Source organism: Cebidichthys violaceus, unplaced genomic scaffold, assembly GCF_023349555.1.
Source record: "Cebidichthys violaceus isolate CVI_PGR_0920_01 unplaced genomic scaffold, fCebVio1.0.p SCAF_88, whole genome shotgun sequence".
Classification (NCBI taxonomy): domain Eukaryota; kingdom Metazoa; phylum Chordata; class Actinopteri; order Perciformes; family Stichaeidae; genus Cebidichthys; species Cebidichthys violaceus.
Window position 1 is genome coordinate 350,646 of NW_027176973.1, and position 24,355 is coordinate 375,000.

The window sequence follows — 24,355 nt, forward strand, 5'->3', positions numbered from 1 at the left end:
TAGTCGTCCCTAGTCGTTGTCCCTAGTTGTTCCTAGTCGTTCCTAGTTGTTCCTAGTCGTTCCTAGTTGTTCCTAGTTGTTCCTAGTCGTCCCTAGTCGTTGTCCCTAGTTGTTCCTAGTTGTTCCTAGTCGTTCCTAGTTGTTCCTAGTCGTCCCTAGTTGTTCCTAGTTGTTCCTAGTCGTTCCTAGTTGTTCCTAGTCGTTAGCGCACGCTACCCGACTACCACAGAGACTAGGAGTTGTAGCTCCTAGTCTCGTTGTGTCGCTCCATCATTACAGCTCATTGCTCACAGTAGCCACAGTGACTCACATCACCACAGACAGTGAAGGATTCATCTTCACATCTTCATCATCTCACCTGCAGATATCTGCAGTAAACTGTGAGCTGGGAGGTGCAGCAGTGACTCATATTAACGCTCGTTACGAGACGGCGACCTCTAGTGGCCGTAGTCATTATGACGACACTAGGGAGGAAGTCAGGTGACGTAGAATAAAGAGCGAGGAGGTCCACCAGGAGGCCGCTGCTCACGTCCAGCAGTGAAACCAAAAGTTATTTTAAAGTACAAACGCAGTTTAACTTGAGTTCTGTGAAAAACATACTTATTTAAACTCAAACCACGACAGTGTTCCACATCTCACACGCTTTCTCTTTACTTTCATTACAAACAGCAGCTGTCTTTACAGAGTACTTTCTGTTCCATGCAGTATGCATTCAATCGGGATGAACTACCTCGACCCTCTTACTCATATATCTGCTGTGCAAAGGATTGTGGGTCGGAATAACCGGAAAAGCTAATGTAGGAAACGTTCTGGGTTGCATTGGAGGGTGGGAACCAATGAGCTGTGTGGTCGTACTGGACTTGTTTCTACTTCTGAACCCTGATGTTCAGTTTGTATGAGTTGAATAGACTTCATGTCTCTGTGGTTTGTCTGTCAGATAACAGACATGAAGTGAAGGTTTCCTGCAGACGTCCTGTTCCTCCTCAGGACCCTGTGGGGTCTGCAGGTCTCTGGATCTCACCTTCCCTGTGTGGAAAGTCACGCTGTGAAGGTTGCACAGATGTCACGTCGGGGGAAGGAGGACACTCATCTCAGCATTCCTGCCCGTTGTGGCCCGTCGGCGTCACCGGGCTGCCGTTAGCCGTTATCTCCCCCACGTGTCGGCGGGACGAGGAGCTGCCGGATGGCCCCGGGCCCCGCAGAGCCTTGTATGGCCATGGCCCGCTGGGAGAGGGACGATAAGCAGCTCACAGGCAGCTATGCCTCCATGTTTAGAGCAATGTCTGTTTCTGTTAAATTTAGAGCAGTTATCGGACGCAGCTCTCCCTCCTCAACACTCTGCTGCTGCTGCTGCTGCTGCTGCTGCTGCATCAGGACCAGAGGTGAGAACCGCTCACACAACGGACACAAAGGAGAAGCTTTCACTGAGTGAGTCCAGCAGGAGACGAGATGATGCTGCTGTGATGGAATCAAGAGACTGAAGCCATGTAGTGATACTGTGGTGTTGTAGTAATACTAGTAATACTGTGGTGTTATAGTAATACTAGCAATACTGTTGTGTTGTATTAATACTGTAGAGTTGTAGTAATACTGTGGTGTAGTAGTAATACTAGTAATACTGTGGTGTTGTAGTAATACTAGCAATACTGTAGTGTTGTAGTAATACTGTGGTGTTGAAATAATACTGTAGTGTTGTAGTAATACTAGTAATACTGTGGTGTTGTAGTAATACGTCAGTGCTGTAATATAACTGTAGTGTAGTATAATTACTATATTCGTCACTATTATGAAACAATATTATACCACAGAGCAGTTTAAACTACTACAGTCTGACCCAGAATCTAGAGTCAACTCAACTTCAGAAAACATGTGAGCCATCAGAGACCAGAGGCTGTCAGCAGGTCTAACTCCGTCTGTCCTTTAGAGCCTCTGGACGGGTTGGAGATGGGTCTGATTGGTCTAAAGGGTTTAAATGTGGTACGGATATACTTTAGATTAGTATCTAACAGCACCATTGGGTTATTAGACGTCTTCCATATTAATATCATTATTATATATATTAATATATTCCATATCTTAAACTGCAGATATGTGAATATGTTTGATATTCAACTTTTTGTGAGTTCATAGATACCAAACATGTGATAGTTTCTGAGATACAGACATTTTTTATAATAACATATTACATACTTTATTCTTCTAAAAAAAGAAAAAAACTCTTTGTGCCCAAAAACTAAATATGTTATGATAAGAAAAGCGATTTGAGAATTCTGATTTAGAAAATGTCTCCGGATTTATGTTAAAGCCAGAGAACACTTCCACCACGGAAATGTTATTTATTATAGTCTTAGTATAGTTACTTATAGTATTAGAGTTATTAATAGTCAATAGTCAAAGACAATGAAGTCCAAAGAGGATTCAGGAGTGAGATGGTCGATGTGAAAGCGTCGGCAGAGAGAGAGAGAGAGAGAGAGAGAGAGAGAGAGAGAGACACAGAGAGAGAGATAGAGATAGAGAGAGAGAGAGAGAGAGAGAGAGAGAGAGGAGAGAAAGACAGAGAGACAGAGAGAGAGAGAGAGAGAGAGAGAGAGAGAGAGAGAGAGAGAGAGAGGAGAGAAAGACAGAGAGAGAGATAGAGAGAGATAGAGAGAGAAAGAGAGAGAGAGAGAGAGAGAGAGAGAGAGAGAGAGAGAGAGAGAGAGAGAGGGAGAGAAAGACAGAGAGACAGAGAGAGAGATAGAGAGAGAGAGAGAGAGAGAGAGAGAGAGAGAGAGAGGGAGAGAAAGACAGAGAGACAGAGAGAGAGATAGAGAGAGATAGAGAGACAGAGAAAGACAGAGAGACAGAGAGAGAGATAGAGAGAGAGAGACAGAGAGAGAGATAGAGAGAGATAGAGAGACAGAGAAAGACAGAGAGACAGAGAGAGAGATAGAGACAGAGAGACAGAGAGAGAGATAGAGAGAGATAGAGAGACAGAGAAAGACAGAGAGACAGAGAGAGAGATAGAGAGAGAGAGAGAGAGAGAGAGAGAGAGAGAGAGAGAAAGAGAGAGAGAGAGAGAGAGAGGGAGAGAAAGACAGAGAGACAGAGAGAGAGATAGAGAGAGATAGAGAGACAGAGAGAGAGAGAGAGAGAGAGAGAGAGACAGAGAGAGAGAGAGAGAGAGAGAGACAGATAGAGAGAGAGAGAGAGACAGAGAGAGATAGAGAAAGAGAGAGAGAGACAGAGAGAGAGAGAGAGACAGAGAGAGAGAGAGAGAGAGAGACAGAGAGAGAGAGAGACAGAGAGAGAGAAAGAGAGAGCGAGAGAGAGAGAGAGAGAGAGAGAGAGAGAGAGAGAGAGAGGAGGAGGCAGAGTGGGGTCCTCAGTGGGACTGTGGAGCAGACAGCAGTGAGGTGTTTTTATTATCAGTGTTTCTGTTTCTCGTCTCCACATCTTCTGACAGACTTTTGTTGTTGTTCTGGAGAAGCGGACTCTTTATTCACAGTGTTTCTGCCTCCAGGAGGAAAACTCTTCTCATGTTTCTGTGAGATTCAGTTCTTTCTTTTTCTGTCAGATACTGAATCTGTTTGAGTGACGGTAGGTTTCTCCTTTCCTACACAGTTCTGTGTTATTATATAGTGCAGTAGAGCAGGTAGTACAGCAGTACATTTTATATAATACTGCAGTACGACAGCGTATGACATGTTATGGTAATGTTATAATATTATTGGTCCATAAAATGGTGTTTATAGTGTCCTTAAAAAGTCAAAGATTTTTTTTTTTGGAAAAATATCATTTTTGATAAATGTCCAGTCTGATTTTAGATTACAATAATATTTTAATGTAAATGAATGTTAATGATTGTCAATTAAAAAAGAAAGAATGTATACATTTTAGTTTTATAATAAAGTATTAGTCGCACCAAAATTAAATTTAACTTAAATAAATGGTTTCAATAAGTGTTCGCATTATCACTTCACCTTATTGATGGTTACACAGTGATAAATAAATAAACTCCCATCCAAAGAGTCCAAACTGACTATGTGGTCTGACTGAAATGATTGTCACAATTGTCTTTGTTGTTTCAAGAACTGATCAAAACTTCTAAATACTTCTGCAAAACTACCTTTATGTAGTTATTAGTGAGTTACTGTTCATGTTTGGAGAAAGATTGAAGAACATCTTGTGTTGAAATCATTCACAACTGTAACAATTACGGTTAGATTCAGTGTCCCAGAGAAGGAAAGGATTTACAGTTTTTCTGTGTGATTCAGAAGAAGGGAAGTCGAGAAGTCGTCCATTCAAACCAGTTTCAAACATGATCCGACAGAAAAGCACTAAAATCTCCTTCTGTGTCTTGCAGGTTTAAGCTCAGGTGTCACCATGGGCCGATCTGAGACCTCGTCACTGTTCTCCACCTATCAGCTGCTTTTCCTGTCAACCGTCATCTCAACTGAACTTCCAGATTTTGCGGCCGGAGGCTCCGCTCTGACCTTCACGTCCAATGACACGCTCAGCAACCACACTACCAAATGTGAAGGGGGCAGCGTCTGCGTTGAAGGCGTCATCCTGCCAGTGTGGAAGCCAGAAAACCCGGCCTTCACCGACCGCCTCGCCAGGGCCACTGTCTACTTTGTGGGTTTGGCGTACATGTTCTTGGGCGTCTCCATCATCGCTGACCGCTTTATGGCGTCCATCGAGGTCATCACCTCCCAGGAGAGACAAATCACCATCAAGAAGCCCAACGGTGAGAAGATCACCACGACGGTGCGCATCTGGAACGAGACAGTGTCCAACCTGACCCTGATGGCGCTGGGTTCCTCCGCCCCAGAAATCCTCCTGTCGGTCGTGGAGGTTTGTGGTCACAACTTTAACGCCGGCGAGCTGGGCCCCAACACCATCGTAGGAAGTGCCGCCTTCAACATGTTTGTCATCATTGGCCTTTGTGTGTCCGTCATTCCTGAAGGAGAAACCAGAAAGGTGAAGCACCTCAGGGTGTTCTTCGTCACCGCCACCTGGAGCGTCTTTGCATACATCTGGCTTTACCTGATCCTGGCCGTCTTTTCTCCAGGCGTTGTTGAGATATGGGAGGGTCTGGTCACGCTCTTCTTCTTCCCCATTTGTGTTGGATTCGCCTACGTGGCCGACCGCAGACTCCTTTTCTACAAATACATGTACAAACGATACAGAGCAGGGAAGCAGAAAGGAATGATCATCGAAACAGAGGGAGAACCAGAGCTTCCCTCAAAGGTCGACATCGAAATGGACGGGAAAATGCTCAACTCCGACGGAGAGGACACAGGGTTTGATTTTAAGGAGCTGGATGAGGAGGAGGCCCGCAGAGAGGTGGCCAGGATCCTGAAGGAGCTGAAACAGAAACATCCCGAGAAGGAGATGGAGCAGCTGATGGAGCTCGCCAATTACCAAGTTTTAAGCCAGCAGCAGAAGAGTCGGGCTTTCTACCGCTGTCAGGCCACCAGGATCATGACGGGAGCAGGAAACATCCTGAAGAAGCATGCCGCCGACCAAGCCAAGAGAGCCACCCAGCACGACATCTGCTCCGAGGTTTCAGTGAACGACTTCTCCTCCAAGGTGTTCTTTGACCCCGGTACCTACCAGTGTCTGGAGAACTGCGGCACTGTAGCACTGAACGTTGTGCGCCACGGTGGAGACCTAACGAGCACAGTCTCCGTGTATTACCGGACTGAAGACGGCACCGCAAACGCCGGCTCAGATTACCAGTTCACTGAAGGAACTATCGTGTTCAAACCTGGCGAGACCGAAAAGGAACTCCGCATTGACATAATTGACGATGATATCTTTGAGGAAGATGAGCATTTCCTGGTTCACCTCAGCAATGTGAAGGTCATATCAGAGGGCGCCGGCTCAGACGAGTGCGAGGCAAACCACGTGGACGCGCTCGCAAGTTTGGGTCTGCCGTGCTCGGCCACCGTCACCATCTTTGATGACGACCACGCAGGGATCTTTGCGTTCGAGGAACCGGCGGTGACCGTGAGCGAGAGCGTCGGGGTGATAGAGGTGAAGGTGATCCGGGCCTCGGGAGCTCGCGGCGTCGTGATGGTGCCATACAAAACCATGGAGGGGACGGCTAAAGGAGGCGGCGAGGACTTTGAGGACACACATGGAGTCCTGGAGTTCGAGAACGATGAGATCTTGTAAGTACAAATCTTCCGTGTCAGTTCCCCTGATTTCTCTGCAAGGCGTCTTGGGTTTTCAAGTCTTTATGTCAAAACAAACTTTTAAATGTTAAGAGGATTGTTTCTGACTGTATTGATTTCTGTTTGATGACTGATGGTTCTTTGTCTGTGAGGGGACGTTGAGACAAAGGGTCCTTTCATGACTTTCATAAGAATAATGTAAGTTACTATGTTATCCGTCATTTTGCGCCCACTATGCAAACTTTAGTGGTCCATGTTTTTACCTGTTATCCATCTTTAAGGTATTTCGATATTCCTTCAAATTTCCACACCCTACTCGCAACGATAAAACCAACGTCCAGTGTTCTCCGGTTAAATGTTGGTTTATCGCTCTGATCACCTAAATACCTCTGAAGATGTAAACTGTTGGTGGAAACAGTTATAAAGATAACATTTCAAAATGATCCCAAAATGTCTTTTAGCGTGCGATTGTTGTGGAGGGATTGAAGTGCACGTGATTGGCTAACACACACACACACACACACACACACACACACACACACACACACACACACACACACAGTATGATGTCACAGGAGTGCAGAGAGACAGATACTTGCAAAGATAATTTTTTCGGTTTTCATTTTTTCTCAGACTCCTAATTCATGGTGTATTAGTACATTTTTGTTTACCAGCTCGAAAACATCTCCATGTATTTTTCTCTCTCTCGTGTTTTTTGAAACAGAGTATAAATGTGCTAAAATTCTGGTTTAAATCAGGAACTTTGCAATCAAAGAATCATAGAAAAGTCAAAGTCTGAACATTTGGTTTCTTCACCAAAGCTGTATGATGGTGGGTGTTGAACAGGGGTCAGTAGCTCCTCCTGAACACGACCATGTGACTCGGCCTCAGGTTTACATGCCTCACACAGACTCTTTCCATGTCGGGCAGCAGGAATGAAATGACAACACGTTTATTTCCAGAGCGTAAACAAGGCCGCTGGCTGTGAAGGCGGCGGGAAATGAAATGGAAAAGGTGGCAAGCTCCTCTCGTTGTTTCAGTTCATTAACGAGGACGCTGCCCTGCATTTACCCTGCTGGCAGAGCCTTATATAGAGCCACCAGGTTACAGGTCGACACTGAGGACCAGTCATCAGCTGACACATCTATACATTTTGGGTTTTTTTTGCAACCAGTGAACAGGAAGTGACCACATCTGGACTGAGGAGGAGTGACGTAGAGACGCCGTATACGTCTCTGGTAGAGACCTGTCAATCAGCGTGTAGCCCCGCCCCTAAATCATCCCCTGCTTTATGGTCTGTTTGACTCTAAATGTTTCATAATGTACTAAATGAACATCATGCTGTATTGAAGAAGACTGTAAACTAGAGATTGAGACCATAAACTCATGTTTACAATGTTTACTGAGGGAATAAATCAAGCATCAGATTCATTGCAAAGAAATAAAAAGGTTTTTGTAGGTTAAAGGGAAAATCTAAATCTTTCTTTAACATCTGTTGTTATTGATTGATTAGCTACATTCTAAAGGTGCCTGATAACTTTAAATACTACATGTTACTTCATAGTACACAGACGCTCTGAGAGCATGCGTCTGGCTGGCTAACACGTTAGCGGTTAGCTCAGCTCTCATCCAGCTTCGAGCAAACTGTTTCACACAGACGATGAGTCTCACTGAGTCGACGGTTCAGTGTCACAATGCGTTTAGTTTCATCCATCACAGAGCAACGCATTCTGGTTTCACTTATTATTACTTTAAAAAATACTTTTTTACGTCCGATTTCAGTCATCAGTTGTCTTCTTTGGCAGAACGACGGAGATAAAAAGAAAGGTACAGACCAGAGTTTAAACTTCATTTAAACATGACAGAGTTTAACATCCAGAACTCTCTGAAGACGCTGAGTCTCTGTCAGCGCTGCTCTTTGTGAGTTGGACTGTTTTTACATTGAGGCTCATTTACATTGAAAGGAACCAATTTAGCAGCAAATGTCGGCAACATTCCTCATTAAATACGGCATCGTTTCACGAGAGACGCTCAGTTAAAGGAGCATTTCACCCTTTGAGGTTTCTCTTTGTCGTGTTTGAGCAGGTTCAACTTCTGCAAACAAACACACTTTGTGAATTCAACCCTCAACGTCCTTCAGTGACAGACTGAATGAGTGGAGCACTCCTTTGGTTAGCTTTTATCTCATGGGTCTTTCTTTTTATTTCATTTTTGGGGGTTGAAGTGGTTGTTGAGTGTTTGTAGTCGTCTTTATTCTTTGGTGAGTGCGAGTGGACTTGCAGCTCGGTGTCTCACGTGTCTTTTGTCGTGCTGCCGGTGTGTTGGCCAGATAAACATCACGCAGCTCTCTTCCTTATTAGGCCAGCCTGTGTTGAGCAGCAGCAGGATCCTGCTCATCGTCCAGCACTCGCCCCATAAAGCAGACAGATGAGTGCAGCCGGTTCCTCTCCGAGTCGACCACAGAGGAGGTCACCTCGGAAAACTGATAGGGAGCGAGTGAAACTGCAGACTTACTGTTGTACTCTAGCTTTACTAATCAGTATTCTTATATTAACGGCTCTCTGATATAGTAACTCCTCTTTTAGAAACTAGTTTGGGTCTTCTGGTACATTTCCCCTCAATCATTGTTTTGCATTTGAATGCTTTCATCGTCTCCAGGTCATTTCTTGTTTCTGCTATGAAACAGAATACGTACGAGTGTAAATGAAACACTATTAGTAGTTAGTAGCACTTTACACAGAAAGTAAAGTAAAAGACGTTTTGTCTCTTACAGCGTCATAGTTTTGGAGCACAGTGAAACATCATGTTAGTTTGTCCAGAACTCTGTGGCCTGAAAGAAACACCTCGTACCTCGTATAAATCAAAGTACTCTGAACATTTATCAGCCAGTTATACTGAGAGAACACACTAACTCTGGAACATGGTCTTCATCACTGTAATCATCTGTCAGTCATCAGCCAACGATGTCTTCAGCTTTAATCAGCAATAACTTTGACGTGAAACCTAAATCCACTTTAAATGTAATTATTATTAGAATAACAAGGTCATTGTATCACAGTTATTATTAGAGTCATCAAAAACAAAACGTTGATGTTTAATATAGATTTAACTTTGGTATTATTTTGTAACAATGTGAAGATGTTAAAAACATTACAGGTGTAAACAAACATTTATTAGAACCAGGAAACATTCAAATATATTTGATTGCTGTATAACAAATCTGTCTATAAATAAAACTTTAACTGCAGGACTTTACTTTCACACTCCATCATATACAGACTCTGAATCACAGAGGGCAAACCTCCAAACCATCAATCTGCTCATATTAAATAAACATGGAAATGCATGAAGGCGGATCTGTGTTTCCACGCCGCCGGCGCGTACACACACACACACACACACACACACACACACACACACACACACACACACACTGTGAATGTGTCCAATCAGGGCTGCTGTAGCCTGCAGCCCAGTGAAGCCTCCAAACAAACCTTCTAACTGTGTCAGCTGGTTTCTTCATGTTGGGTCACTGAATCTATGGGACCTCAAATCAAACTGGTCTGGACTGAAGGCTCATCACTAGTCTTTAATCGAATCAGAATCTTGGTTTCATATAATGAATCCATTTGCAGCTGAAACTCATTGCAGAGTTACGTAGTATATCAAGTGACCGTTATTGTAAGTTCTGTTGTGTAATAAGTAAGAATAACAAGCGATAAAGTCCACTAATCAAGGGAGGGAGGGGTCAAACAACCCATGAGACCATTGTTAGTGTCCCATGAGAACCTGAAATAAACGTTGACTTTACGCTTGAAATTATTTATGGTAGTTACGTTACATTTTTAATTTACGTTATGTTGTTATGTTGTTATGTTACCTTGTTACATTATTAAGTTACATTACATTGTTACATTAAGTTATTACGTTGTTTTGTTATGATGTTAAGTTACGCTGCGTTGTTACGCTGCGTTGTTACGCTGCGTTGTTACGCTGCGTTGTTACGTTTCATTATCTTTGAACAACTTGAAGTAGTTTTGTTGTCTCGTTTCAGAGCGTTAACCACGTGTTGTGCGTTTCTGCGAGTGTGATACAAACGGATATGAAACGTATTTATGAAACATATTTTTGGTTCAGAAACGACGACTCTCAACGTATCTGTGGTTTGCAAAAATGTACATTGCCAAGATTTTCTGCTGCTTGGGTTGGAGTTGTGTAAATCACCTTCAAAGTTTTCTTCAGGAAATATTTCTGTAAATGTTGTTCCGTGGCTGTTTCCCTGCAGCCTCCAACTCTGTCTCTGACATCTTTTATCACCTTGTTTTCCTCATTACGCCTCAGCCGTCTGCACACTTCTCCTTCTGCAACCTTTCTGTTTTTTTCTGTTTCAGCAAAACTATTCAGATCAATATAATTGATGATGAAGAATATGAGAAAAACAAGAACTTCTTCCTAGAGATCGGAGAGCCTCAGCTGCTGGAGATGAGTGAGAGGAAAGGTGGGGGTGTCGCCTTCCCATGCTGTAACCCCGCCCACATCACTAACGACCTGTAACCTCTGTTAATTCAAGCTCACCTCAAGACCTCACAGGGAGAAACATCAGCAATCAATCTATTGTAGATATCTGACGGTTAAAGTCACAATGAATTTCATGATCTCTGATGTCCCTCCAGAATAAATCCACTCAGATATCACTAAAAAAGACGCTGCTGAACTTGAGAATCATCAAGTTTTCTTCAGTATCAAAGAAATCTCTACCGAAGCACAAAAAAGCTTTGCTTACATTTTAATTTTTTTTAATGCCAAGAAAACAAACTTTGTAATCTCGAGATATCGAGATAATCAACCGCTTATCACGAGAAAACAAAAGGTTGTTTCCTGTTATTACGTGTAACGTTCATCAAAGATCAGCGGCGTCGGTATGCACAGACGGTATCTTGACAACAGTAGCAACTGATTTAAGCTGAAAAGGATCAAAGAGTTCTCATTATTGATCAGAGAATCAGACTGTACTTCAGTCACACAGGCAGAAGTTGTCTTTCTGTTAGCGATAACATTCAGATCAGTCCTCGTCACTTAAGGAGAAGAATGTAGCTGTTAACCTAGAACTAACTTTATTCTGGTTAACAGACATGTCTGACACTGAAGCCGCTACAGTATTAAACCCAGAGGAACCACTGAAGCCCGGTTAGCCTGAAGCACAGCTGTCCAGGGCCCTGTGGTGCTGATGAAGCTTGGGCTACTTATCTCGTTATCTTGAGAAATCCGCCTTTTGTTTCCTCGAGATTCAGCATGAATGAACCCATTATCACAGGAAGATAACAAAATAGTTAACTTGATCTGGATGGAAAAATAAAATAAAAGCACATTATACTTCCTGTTCACACCTCACAAACAGAAGCAAGACAACTAATAAGAGTTATAAAACTATTAATATGAACTTTTATCATAGAGGCAGATATGTATTGTGTGTGGAAGCCTGTAGACAAAGTACAAAAGAAACAGTTTATTTTGTAAAGTTCTTCTAGAACAACTCATCAAAACAGATTGTGAAAATAACAATAGAAGTCAAACGTATGAGACAGGTGGCTGCTCCAAGCCTGTAAATGAGGAGAAGATAAAACAAGCAAAATAAATGTTTTATCCGCATCGCTTGAAGCTTGATTGGATGTTTCTTAAATGCATCATGGGATCCCAAAACTCCTTTACTACTTTCCTCCTTAAAACCTGAGAAATCCAAACAACAGTCTGCATGACTGGACACCACCAGGTGTGAGCAAGTGTTTCAACTTGATGATTTGGGTGAATTAACCCTTTAATGTGGTGTTACCATGATGGAAATACCTGTAACTTCCTCCCTGCAGGCCAGATGAGGTGAGCTCATCCCTGTTGCCACGGTGTTGCCACGGTGACTCAGACACCATGACGACGGAGTCCTGTCAGATTGCATCCGTTGGCCTCTATGAGTGTGTTTGAATGTGTGTTTGTCAACTAACGCATGACCCCTGACCTCCCCTCCCACTGTACTCTGTCGTCCGCAGGAAGACCATAGCAGTTAGAGTAATTGACCATGACGAGTACGATAAGCAGGCCAACTTCTACATAGAGCTGCAGGAGCCATGTTGGAACCAGAGGAGATGGACAGGTGTGAAGAGACACCTCTGACTTTTCCTTCATCTACCTCGAGGCGCTCTTTTCCTGCTTTTGTTCGGTTTACTCCTGCTGCTGTCGCTGGGCTGCCTCCTCCTTCACCACCCGCCCCCAATGTTATCAGCCGATTGAATGAGCTTCATCAGTGGTTATCATCACCGCGGTTCTAATGCCTCAGAGGGGCCAAATGAAGACTGACACTGACAGCTGTCTCGTGGTCAAAGTCCTGTGTCGGTTAGACCTTGTCCATCCAACCCGTCCTCCTCCACGTAGACTTTATACTACGTCACCTGACTCCCTGCTTTGCTCCTGTCATAATCACTTCAGGCACTAGAGGTGGGCGTCGTCTTCTTGCATTTGTATTGGTGATCAATCATGTGATTGGAGGATAACGGTCTGCTGAACCTACTAGCAGGTGTAGCAGCCCTTTCTAACTCATGTCTACGAAGCTGAAACAAACATTCATTTTGGCTGATAACATTGGAAGCGTGCGTCACAACGCCATCAGCTGAGCCCTGTTGGTTTTAGAATCAGTCAGGACTGGTTCAGGCTGGTTAGCACTAGTTTGGACTGGTCAAGATTAACTATGACAAGTAACCAGTCAAGAGAACTTTAGTTAGGAGTGTTGACAGGACAGGTTAGGATGGGACTAGAGTGGACTAAAGTGGACTGGTTGGGACTGAGCGTGAGATCTACGACTGGCGTTAGAGTAAAATAGTTGTTTAAGGTGTTGGTGGGTTAGAACTAGTTAGGAATGGTTGGGGCATGGTGGGACTAGTTAGCGCAGGTTATAACAGGTCTGGACTGGTTGGGACTGATTGAGTGCTCAGGACTAGTTTGGAGTAGTTGGGAACTGGGACTGTCCAGACAGTTAGGACTTGTTAGAACTAGTGTGGGAAGTTTGTAAATAAGTAGGAATGATTGGACTGGTTGGATTGGTTGGGTAAGGGGACTGGTTAGAACTGATTAGGACATACTGGGACAGGTAGGGACAGGATGGGGTGCTTTCAACTGGTTGGGGTATGGTGGGACACTTAAGGACACGTCTGGACATGTTTGGAGAGTCTGAGACTCGTAAGGACAGAATGGGACATTTGAGGACAGGTCTGGACAGACTGGGACTGTCAGATTAGGACAGGATGGGGTGCTTTCCACTGGTTGGGTCACTGAGGGACAGACAGGTCTGGACAAGTTCTGATCAGTTGGGACTGGTTAGGACAGAATGAGACTGACAAGAACAGAGTACGACATTGTTGGTCCTGGCTGGGACAGATTAACATATACTTGGGAGAAATTAGGACTGTTTGGACATATTTGGAGATGTTCAGACGGTTTTGAACACGTTGGAACAGGTTAAGACCATTCTGGACTGGTTTGGTCAAGTTAGAACGAGTATAGACATGTCTGGAGAGGTTGGAACTGGTTGGGACACGTTACAACAGGTTCAGACATTTTAGGACAGGAGAGGATGGGTTTTGACTGGTTGGGACATGGTGGGACAGTTTAGGACAGGTCTGAAGAGGTTTGAATATGTTATAGGACAGGTGAGGAAAGGTGTGCTTGTGGTCTGTTTGTCCCTGTCCCAGTAAACCTGCCTGTGTGTGCTTTCACTTAAACACTTAACATCATCCAGGATTTGACATAGAACTCCTACTGACATAGAAACAGGAAACGTTTGAACACAGTGAAGTTCTTCATGCGTGATACCTTCATCTGGATTTGAATCATTTTCAGCTACAAATGACTCGTTTTCTAGAGGGGACGATGAAAAACGGAGAACAGCAAAACTAAACTCTCCATCTTCAGAAGATCTGAGCTCCTCTTTGTTAACTTCTTTTTGTCCGTTTTGTTTTCCTGCTTCTTTTCTCTCTCTGATTTCATCTCTCCTCTGTTTCTTCTCTTCAGCTGTGTTGCTTCAGGAAGTCGGTAAGCTGCTCTAATGTTTCCTTTTCTGTCCTGCTGTTTGCCTCATTTATCATATCTCTGAAATACAGAATTCAAATGAGGACTGACTGTAAAATCAGAACTAAGTTTGACTTCTTGTTTCATATTTTCTATCCTTTCAGGTGGATTCGTCAAAACAGGTGGGTGGACACATACACTTTCTCTGCATTGTCTCATTCGTAGTGATATAATACTGGAACACTTCCTGTGAGTTAATTTGTCCTGTTTGGCTCCTGAGCAGACAAACAGCTGTATGGTCAGACACCTGTCATCGGTGGAAACGTTAGCGTTAAAGCTTTACAACACTTAAAGCAACAACACAGACAATAACAGAGCTGCAACACTTTCATGTTCAGCAGTCTCACAGCATTTCATGAAATAGTCACGAGATGCAATCTATTGTTTCGTGTACAGTTTTGTATGTCCCTCGGAACAATTATTTTTCAGGACAAAACCACCAGTTAGGTTTAGGCAACAAAACCCCTCCCTTCCTTATCTCCTTTAGCATAGGGAACACTGGAACATCCTTTACCAAAGTAAAGGGGTTAATTCCGTCCCACAATTCCTTGCGGTAAAGTTAAACAAACATCTGTAGCCTCGTGTCAGTGCAGTCAGATTCTCTGAGCACCACAGTCGTCTTTTCCTTAAGGCCTTAAGACTTCTCCTTCACATCTTTCCTTGAGCTTGTGACGTTTCTATTGAGGTCAAGGAGAAGTGGTTAGGAAAGGACAATAGGATGAGTAACTCAACCTCTGACCTCTTCAACCTCTGAGGGCTGAGGGGTACGTTCATAGTTTCAGACTGTTAGACTTTTGCATAGTTTATCTCTTCAAGATGTGGTTGTTGTTGTGGATGGAGATGGAGATGTGACTTTCTCTGGTTAAGGTTACGTTTTTGATCAGTTTCTGGTTACCTGTTCAGGCAGAGATGTCTACAGGAAGGTCCAGGGACGAGACCACCCCGTCCCCTCCGCCATTATCAACATCGCAGGTACGTCCATCTTCCTTCATTCACCTCCTCAAATTCATCCGTCCTCCCATCAATCAATCCGTCTATCAGTCCTTCCATCCATCCATCAAGTGTGATTCTTTATGACAGATTATACTGTGACGTTTTAAAATATCTTGATGGTTTCTGTACTCTGCCTATATGCCTATACCACCCATCATGCATCCTTTCTCTCTCCTTATCTCTCTCTCTCTCTCTATCCTTCTATGTCCCTCTCGCCTTCTCTCTCTCTCTCACTTCTTCTCTCTCTCCTTCTTTGTCTCTCTTTCCTTCTCTCTCTTTCTCTCCCTCCTTATCCCTCTCCTTCATTTTCACTCTCTCCTTTTCTCTCTCTCTCTCTCTGTCTCTCTCAGATGAGGGGGGTGAGGAGGTTTTGACCAAGAAGGAGGAGGAGGAGAGGAGGATTGCAGAGATGGGTCGGCCGATGCTGGGCGAGCACATCAAACTGGAGGTAGTCATAGAGGAGTCGTACGAGTTCAAGGTGGGTTTAGTTTCTGGTTAACCGATAAATTAAAACATCCAAATGTTTCATTATTGATCTTTAGATAGGTGACCAATCTGATGGGAGGATTTGAACAAAGAGGAACATGATCTGACTTGTTTCTGAGCCTCTCTGACTTGTCATTGCTTGGCCTTGGTGATTGTCTGTGACCTGCTGTCTTTCAGAGCACCGTGGATAAACTCCTTAAGAAGACCAACCTGGCCCTGGTGATCGGGACGAACAGCTGGAGAGAGCAGTTTGTGGAGGCCATCACAGTCAGCTCTGGTAAGAACTTGACCTGAGCCTATCTAGTGTAGCCCGCCCAAGCTTTAAATGTGAATCAGTGTTGACTCCCGGCTCTGCCTCCCTCTCCTGCCCAGGTGATGATGATGATGATGATGAATGCGGCGAGGAGAAGCTGCCCTCCTGTTTTGACTACGTCATGCACTTCCTCACCGTCTTCTGGAAGATTCTGTTTGCCTTAGTTCCTCCCACCGACTATTTAAATGGCTGGGCCTGCTTCGTCGTCTCCATCTCCGTCATCGGCATACTGACGGCATTCATCGGTGACCTGGCGTCGCATTTCGGCTGCACCGTCGGCCTCAAAGACTCCGTCACTGCTGTGGTGTTCGTAGCTTTGGGCACATCTGTACCAGGTCTGATTCACTTCCGATTACAGTACAATACTTTACATTCATTTGGCTGATGCTGCTGTCCAAAGCGACTTCACAAGATTAGTAAAAAATGGTAGAGAGTCTGCCAAGCGTCAACTTAACCTTTAAGGTAAAAACCAGTTCTGAACTAAAATATAAACAGATACACTTTGACAACACCCAACATCACAGGTGTGTAAAGGTGTGTTTAGTTGTACTTGTACCAATAAAGAGATGACATGCAGCAACCACTAGATGGCAGTGAAAGCAGGTTTATTGATCTGGGTTTGTTTACTCTCTTCAGGGGAACTCCACTGGTTTGCTTTCACTTCCATAATTGTGAGACAGATTAAACAGAAATTGGTCAATAAGTTGAGATATGGTTTTGATATCCTGATGTTTAGTCCCTAATATGGGTCAAACAGCAGCAGTTAAATCGACTTGATGGATCTCAAACACAGCCGATCATCTCCACTTTCTCTCTCCCTCAGACACCTTTGCCAGTAAGGTGTCAGCCACCCAGGACCAATACGCCGACGCCTCAATCGGTAACGTGACAGGAAGTAACGCTGTCAACGTCTTCCTGGGTATTGGCGTGGCCTGGTCCATCGCTGCCGTGTACCACTACTCACAGGGTGAGGAGTTCAGGGTTGACCCGGGCACACTTGCCTTCTCCGTCACACTCTTCACCATCTTTGCCTTCATCTGTATCGCCGTACTCATCTACCGCCGCCGGCCCGAAATTGGCGGGGAGCTCGGCGGACCCAGAGTCCCCAAGATCCTCACCACCTGCCTGTTCTTCAGCCTGTGGTTAATGTACATTGTCTTCTCCTCGTTGGAGGCCTATTGCCACATAAAAGGCTTCTGAAAGTTCTGCTTCTGACGGGTCCCCAAAGGTTCTGACAGGTTCTTGATGAACAGTTCTGAGGGATTTCTTAAGGTTCCTACAAGGTTCCTTTGATTTGTGTTATTGGTCTAAAGGTGTGGAAGATATCTAAAGGTTGTAACAGCTTCCTGAGAGTTGATGCATTCCTAAAGCTTCTGAAGTAACTGTTCTGACACGCCTCTGGAAACTTGGATGAACTCCTAATGGTTCCAACAGGTTTTCTGAGGTTTCTAAATGCTAAAAATTAAATTCTTCTGGACTCTTTATATTTAATTTTCTTTAAACATCTAATAGATTCAAAACAACTTTGATGGCTTTCTACAGATCCTGACGCATTCCTTAAAGTTCCTATAGGTTCCTGCATAATGTGACAGGTTCCTGTCCTTTTCCTAAGGGTTTGAATAAACCTTTATGGGTTCTGCTGGGTTCTGTCCAATTTCTATAGTTTCTGTTGTTTGTCTAAGGGTTTAGATAGACGTCTTAAAGTTATAACAGGTTCCTGACAGTTGATGGATTCCTAAAGGATCTCAGTAGGTTCCTGCGTATTGTGACAAGCTCCAGGTATTTGTTCAAAGTGTCTGAATAAACCTCTGGATTCTACTTGGTTCTTGAATGTTCCTAGAATGTTATTTGGATATAATTTTAAATCTTTTAACAGATTCCTGACAGTAGATTGATCTCTGAAGGGTCTGGTGGATATTTAACAGTTCTAACAGTTATCTGAGTATTCTGAAAGGTTTCTGAACTCGTCTTGTTTGAACTCATAATAGCTGTTTTGATGATCTGACAGGTCTTTTTGGTCATTTTGACAAATCTCTAATATATTAACTGTAAAGTTCTTTCAAGGTCTAACAGATTAAAAACATCTTTGATGGGTTTCCAAAGCTCCCACTAAAGGTGCCTGCCAGATTCTGTGTTCTTGAATAATTCATTTCTAAAGGTTATTGTGGAACCCTGAAACTTCTCTTTGACTTTCTCCGGTGTCTCTATTGGACTGTTGTCCGGCTGCTGAGTGTTGGTAACCTCCAACAATGGAACGTCTTCATACTCACATACCTCCCAAACATGTATCATAAATTCTTCATCTGTACCTTTGAGCAATTTAGAACATAAAACATCTACATTTTGTTGTTGAAGGACGTTGAACCGCCAAAATAATGAAAGAAGACTTCTAACTAAAACCTGAAAGACTTTTGATGTTAAAGGCGACAGGAGCGGAAGTGTTGCACCTCAATGAATATCTGCACAAAATGTTTGAGAAAATATAATTATGTATGTTTGTGCGTGAGTGTTTGTGAGTGCATACGTAACCTCAAAGAACACTAAGAAGAAGAGACAGCCCTAATGATGTTCTGTGATATGATAGGCTGTTTGGAAACAGCGGCTGCCTATTGGATGATGTAAACATGAGAGCTGTTGCATGTTATCTGACAACAGAATACTTTGTCCTTTCTTCAGATATTAAAGTATAGTGTTGTCTTTCCTCTTGAATGTTTATGAATATTTCTCCCCTCTGATTGGTCCACAAAAATAGTTGAATAAGTCTTAGTCACACATTTATTTCAATATGACATACTATACCAGAGGTAGCCAACACGGCACCTGGTCGCCCGCAGGGAACATTCGAGTCGCCCGCAAGGCATGTTCTAAAAATAGCACAAGTCACCATGGAGCTCCGTCTAAAAATTGTAGTTGCTGTTTTTTTTTAATCAAAAAACGCTTTAATGTAGATTTTAAAATGACAATATTTCTTGTCAAAAGAGAGTTGGGTACCCGGAGGCCCACGGCGGACAGCCAGGACGAGGCCGCTGCACCGCACTAGGTTTTCAGGTTCCGAATGGCGGGCGCTTCCCGTTGGTGACAGATGAGGGAACAGTATATTCTAATGAGCCTGCATCTGATTGGCTTGTTGAATTTCTGAGACCGCCCACAACAAACTGACTGGGTCGTCTTATTTCAGTTATTGTGCTGGTGGATACTCCAGAACGCTCTACAATCTTTTATCAATATGATTGTTAAAAGTAAGAGACTTCCTGTTCATGGGCAGTGAAGTTCTAAAACTTTGAGCAAGATCATCCCCCAAATAGTCAGACGATTATTAATAACAAGAGTGAAACGATGCCTTGATATTAACTTAAATATAATGCTGTTGTGTTGCATCTGTGTTTATTACTTTGTTCTGGATGTCACAACAAACCAGATGTAAAGTTTCACATCAGTAACGTTACGTCAGTGCATTCCCCAAAATGTTAAAGTATCCTTTAAAGGTCCGTAACAAACCACCGATACAAAGAAGTCAAACTCTGTTCTTTTCTGTGTGTCGGCTTCCATCATCAAGTGGAGATATTCTGGAAGAAAGTAACAAGACGCCAATTTACAGTTTTGTTTATTGTTTCAAACTTCCAACAAGTTGTTCACATATTGTACAAAAGTGCTGACTGTGTCTTTAAAGGTTGAAGCTCTGCAGCGAGCTGAGAGAGGCTGATGAACACCAACACTAGAAAACAATTCTTTGGATTTTAGACCAACTCTGCAGCTCCATAACAGCAGCAGCAGCTGAGGATCATGGGTAATGTAGTGTCTAGTGCTACCACATCTCTGTGAAGATGTGAAGTGAACTGAAACACATTCCCTCCGTTGACCGACAGCAACGCGTCACTTCCATCAGAAGCTCTGAGCTGCTGACTGTCAACAAGCTGCACAAACAACAGTGTTGTTGTTGTTGTTGTTACCAGACAAACACACTTGAGGCTGTGTACAGAATTTACAGGAAGTAATAAACATAGTGAAGCAACAGATCAGCACAAAAGAAAAAAGGGAAATAGAACGTTTAGATCCCTGATACTAGTTATTGATCACTGATGATCCATATTAACAGATTCAGATCTCTTTGATGTGTGATTACAGCAGCTGGTCTACAAGGATCCACAATATTGTATTTATATTTCAATATATATATTTAAGTCTGTAAACCATCAGAAATACTAAATGTTATACTTCTACTTTGTTATAGTAATTTATAGTGTTTTTTTTCTTCATAAAAACACCCAATTCAAATGATAAGTAAATATGAGATTGTATTTTTATCATCATTATTATTTTAATGATATATAATAATGTGTTTAGAGCTCGTGTTATGAAGTTAAACATCATAATTCATCTCTAACATCTATTTTATATTAACATGAAAACATCTCCTTCAAACTACTGGATCGATTCAAGTTTATCACCAAATGTTCTACTGAGTACTGGAGGAGAACCATTGTCAGGAGAACTTTATTTACACTGTGATGTTAACGTTAAAACTTTATTTACACTGTGATGGTTAACGTTAAAACTTTATTTACACTGTGATGTTAACGTTAAAACTTTATTTACACTGTGATGGTTAACGTTAAAATTAATTTACACTGTGATGGTTAACGTTAAAACTTTATTAACACTGTGATGTTAACGTTAAACTTTATTTACACTGTGATGTTAACGTTAAACTTTATTTACACTGTGATGTTAACGTTAAAACTTTATTTACACTGTGATGGTTAACGTTAAACTTTATTTACACTGTGATGTTAACGTTAAAACTTTATTTACACTGTGATGGTTAACGTTAAAATTAATTTACACTGTGATGTTAACGTTAAAACTTTATTTACACTGTGATGGTTAACGTTAAACTTTATTTACACTGTGATGTTAACGTTAAACTTTATTTACACTGTGATGGTTAACGTTAAACTTTATTTACACTGTGATGTTAACGTTAAACTTTATTTACACTGTGATGGTTAACATTAAACTTTATTTACACTGTGATGGTTAACGTTAAACTTTATTTACACTGTGATGGTTAACATTAAACTTTATTTACACTGTGATGGTTAATGTTAAAACTTTATTTACACTGATGGTTAATGTTAAAACTTTATTTACACTGATGGCTAACGTTAAACTGTGTGTGTGTGTGGGGGGGGGGTCAGTACTACGGTCCGTTACACCACTAATACACATCCACAGCACAGTTCATATACATTATTAAAAATTAACTTTGAACCTGAAGGTTACAGCTCATGTCTGTTTCTACATGGAGGCAAAAATGCCCTCAAAAAATAACAGAGATGGTAGAAATAGGAAGTGAGTAAAAAGGGCAGAACAGGCACAAAACTGTGTGTGTGTGTGTGTGTGTGTGTGTGTGTGTGTGTGTTCAGGGTTTGTTGTAGCTGAAGATCCCCACAGGAAAGTGTTTGACGTGAGTCGGCCACTGAGCAGCGAGCTGGAAGAACTTCACATCGTTCCACTCGACTCCGTCTATCGAGACTGAGACACACAATGTTACTCACACACCTGATACACACCTGTGTGTGTGTGTGTGTGTGTGTGTGTGTGTGTGTGTGTGTGTGTGTGTGTGTGTGTGTACCTCTCAGTGTGTGTTGGTGTTTGGAGGTACAGATCAGTCTGCTGATTCCTTCAATCACCTGACTCCTCGACTCCGCCTCCTTCTCCTTCATCTTCTTACTGAGGAACATGACTGACAAACACATCATCATCATCATCATCACCATCATCACCATCAAAATTGTCACCTCTCCTCTTCCTCACCCTTCTTGTTCTTCTCTTTGGTCACCACCGTCATGCTCATCAGTTCTCCTCCGCTGATCCTCGACACCTGCAGACAGCGGAAGTTGCTCTTCAGAGTGTTCTTCATCCCAACCTCCCTCTTTCGCTCCCCTCCTCCTCCTCCTCCTCCTCCAGGACTGCTCCAGTAGTCCACCTGTAGTCCCATCACCTCCCCCGGACAGCTGGACAGAGAGGAGGAGGAGGAGACACAGGAAGCAGGTTATGGTTCTTATCAGAACAGGTGTGCTCATTTCTAAAGAAACAGGAAGTACCTGGTGGAGGGGGAGGGGGGCGGGGTGGAGGTGATGCTGATTGGTGCTCCTGATTGGGAGGGAGGAGATCCCAGGATGATGTCATCAGAGTCAACTGTGGAGGAAAAAGTTGATTTAATTTCAATTATTTCAGAAGTTAATAATGAACTGTGTGTCCTGTTGAAGTTCTTTTGTAAAGACTTAAGAATATAAGAATATATTATATATATATAATATTTATATATATATATTATTTATATATTATTTATATATAGATATATATATATCTATATATAAATAAAATAAATATAAATAACACATGCAATTATTATTGAGGGTGAAACTATTACTACTTATTCTGAATGTTATGACAGTTTATGTACTTTTATTAGCTTTTTATCTTATCAGGGAAACTTCATATCCATAAATATACATTTACTAATTCAAGCCAATCTTTTAAGTTGTTTTTGATTTAAATGTAATTTTTAGTGTCTTGAATTGGCAACAAATCAGAAATGCATGTCAGATGAAGAAGTCACCAAAATGATGCGATGATGAAATTATTCATGTTTCATATTTTTATTATATTTATGTATTTAATGTGATTGTTATTACTATTTTCTATTACGACTTTTATTTTAATTATTTTTAATTATTATTATTACCTTCTGATTTAGCTATGATTTCTATATGGGATGGATGATGATTGTCTACATTCTTATAACTAAATAAAAATAGTAAAAAATAACAATTATAATAAACATAGTTTATGTAAACATAAAAATAAATAAAAAACTGGTGTGAAGAACCACTGGATCACCTCCTCAAATTAAAGGTTTGTGTTTTCTTTATTTGTTGTGTTCAAGAAGAGTATTTGTCCCCACGAAGATTAGGTGATGAACATTTTAAAAATGAATGCATTAAAACTTGTCATTTAAATAAATATAATAAAGATGAAGATAAATAATATACAGAAACAGAAACTAAAGGTGAGGTGAGGAGGAGACAGGTGAGTCTACCTGAGATGGACCGGAAGTTCTGCTCCACGATGCCGACCTTCACCAACTGAGAACAGACACAGAACATGTGACCTCATGTCAACACAGAAACGTCAAGCAATCGCTGGTGTGGTTAGTTCAGTGTCTGTAATAACAGTAGGACAATCTAGTGTCTGTGGTTAGTTCAGTGTCTGTAAGTAATAACAGTAGGACAATCTAGTGTCTGTGGTTAGTTCAGTGTCTGTAATAGCAGTAGGACAGTCTAGTGTCTGTGGTTAGTTCAGTGTCTGTAATAGCAGTAGGACAGTCTAGTGTCTGTGGTTAGTTCAGGTGTCTGTAATAACAGTAGGACAGTCTAGTGCCTGTGAGTAGTTCAGGTGTCTGTAAAAAAAATGTACTTCATGTTAGAGACCAGACAATTTCCTGTCATCCTACCAAAATAAAATCTAGCACTGATGAAGAAGTATTCTTGTAGTAGTAGTAGTAGTAGTAGTGTGGACACAAAGGTATTAATTTGGTATCAGACACAGTGTTGTATTGCAGTGAAGCATCAGGTCCATTGAACAACACATCATAGTTCATAATAATAATAATTCAGTCATTTCAGTAACAGCAGCCTTCGACAGTATTTCTTACCCCAATAAAAGGAACAAACTTCTGACAGGAGTCGTCGTCGGGGCTGTGGAAGAACCAGAATCAAACAATGAGCAGCAAAACATTAACAAATTCAATAGAGATTATAATATGTTCTCTGTTTTGCACTGGTTCCTCTAATGTCCACTAAATGCTGCTGTGGTGAACTTTATAAACCTTTTTTAAGAAATGTGTACATTTGTGAAAATATTGTTCTTAGAGTTTCCTGGTTTAACAGGAAGTTTATTGACTGTTTGTTCTTGAGTTTTTCTCTGTAATGACGTGTGTTCTTTGGTTCTTTTAACTTCAGTGTTTCTGACGTTCATGAGCCCATGAACCCCTGAATCCATTAACACATGAACCCATGAACCCGTGAACCCGTGAACCCATGAACCCCTGAATCCCTGAGTCCATAAACCCACAAAGCCATGAAAACATGAACCCCTGAATCCCTGAATTCATTAACACATGAACCCAAAAACCCATGAACCCATGAACCCATGAACCCATGAACCCATGAACACATGAACACATGAACACATGAACACAAGACTCTGTTCCTGGAGGTGACAG

At 42.1% G+C, this 24,355-nt stretch overlaps 2 protein-coding genes across 5 annotated transcripts in view; one reads left to right on the forward strand and one right to left on the reverse strand.

The window, feature by feature from the left end:
* The first annotated feature begins 1,302 nt into the window (after positions 1 to 1,302).
* slc8a1a (solute carrier family 8 member 1a) lies at positions 1,303 to 18,766 on the forward strand. Of its 4 annotated transcripts, none has more exons than XM_068702691.1 (10): positions 1,303 to 1,382; positions 4,346 to 6,158; positions 10,553 to 10,659; positions 14,217 to 14,237; positions 14,378 to 14,395; positions 15,177 to 15,245; positions 15,617 to 15,744; positions 15,930 to 16,029; positions 16,125 to 16,400; positions 16,889 to 18,766. In XM_068702691.1, exons 2-10 carry the CDS (start codon positions 4,366 to 4,368, stop codon positions 17,263 to 17,265), a joined length of 2,889 nt encoding a protein of 962 aa, XP_068558792.1. In that variant the 5' UTR covers positions 1,303 to 1,382; positions 4,346 to 4,365; the 3' UTR covers positions 17,266 to 18,766. The 4 variants fall into 4 exon arrangements, with proteins under 4 accessions (XP_068558792.1, XP_068558793.1, XP_068558794.1 ...); XM_068702692.1 differs by lacking the exon at positions 10,553 to 10,659 and adding an exon at positions 12,203 to 12,306 and having other exon boundaries at positions 1,313 to 1,428; XM_068702690.1 differs by having other exon boundaries at positions 1,314 to 1,428.
* Positions 18,767 to 21,007: 2,241 nt separating this feature from the next.
* The window catches only part of LOC137866676 (phosphofurin acidic cluster sorting protein 1-like), a 15,811-nt gene continuing 12,463 nt past the window's right edge, over positions 21,008 to 24,355 (reverse strand). The window contains exons 19-24 of the mRNA XM_068702728.1: positions 23,786 to 23,828; positions 23,171 to 23,216; positions 22,173 to 22,266; positions 21,883 to 22,082; positions 21,701 to 21,811; positions 21,008 to 21,600 (exon numbers count right to left, since the gene is read on the reverse strand). Coding sequence (XP_068558829.1) covers positions 21,488 to 21,600; positions 21,701 to 21,811; positions 21,883 to 22,082; positions 22,173 to 22,266; positions 23,171 to 23,216; positions 23,786 to 23,828 — 607 coding nt within the window. The 3' untranslated portion in view covers positions 21,008 to 21,487. The remainder of the gene's footprint in view (positions 21,601 to 21,700; positions 21,812 to 21,882; positions 22,083 to 22,172; positions 22,267 to 23,170; positions 23,217 to 23,785; positions 23,829 to 24,355) is intronic.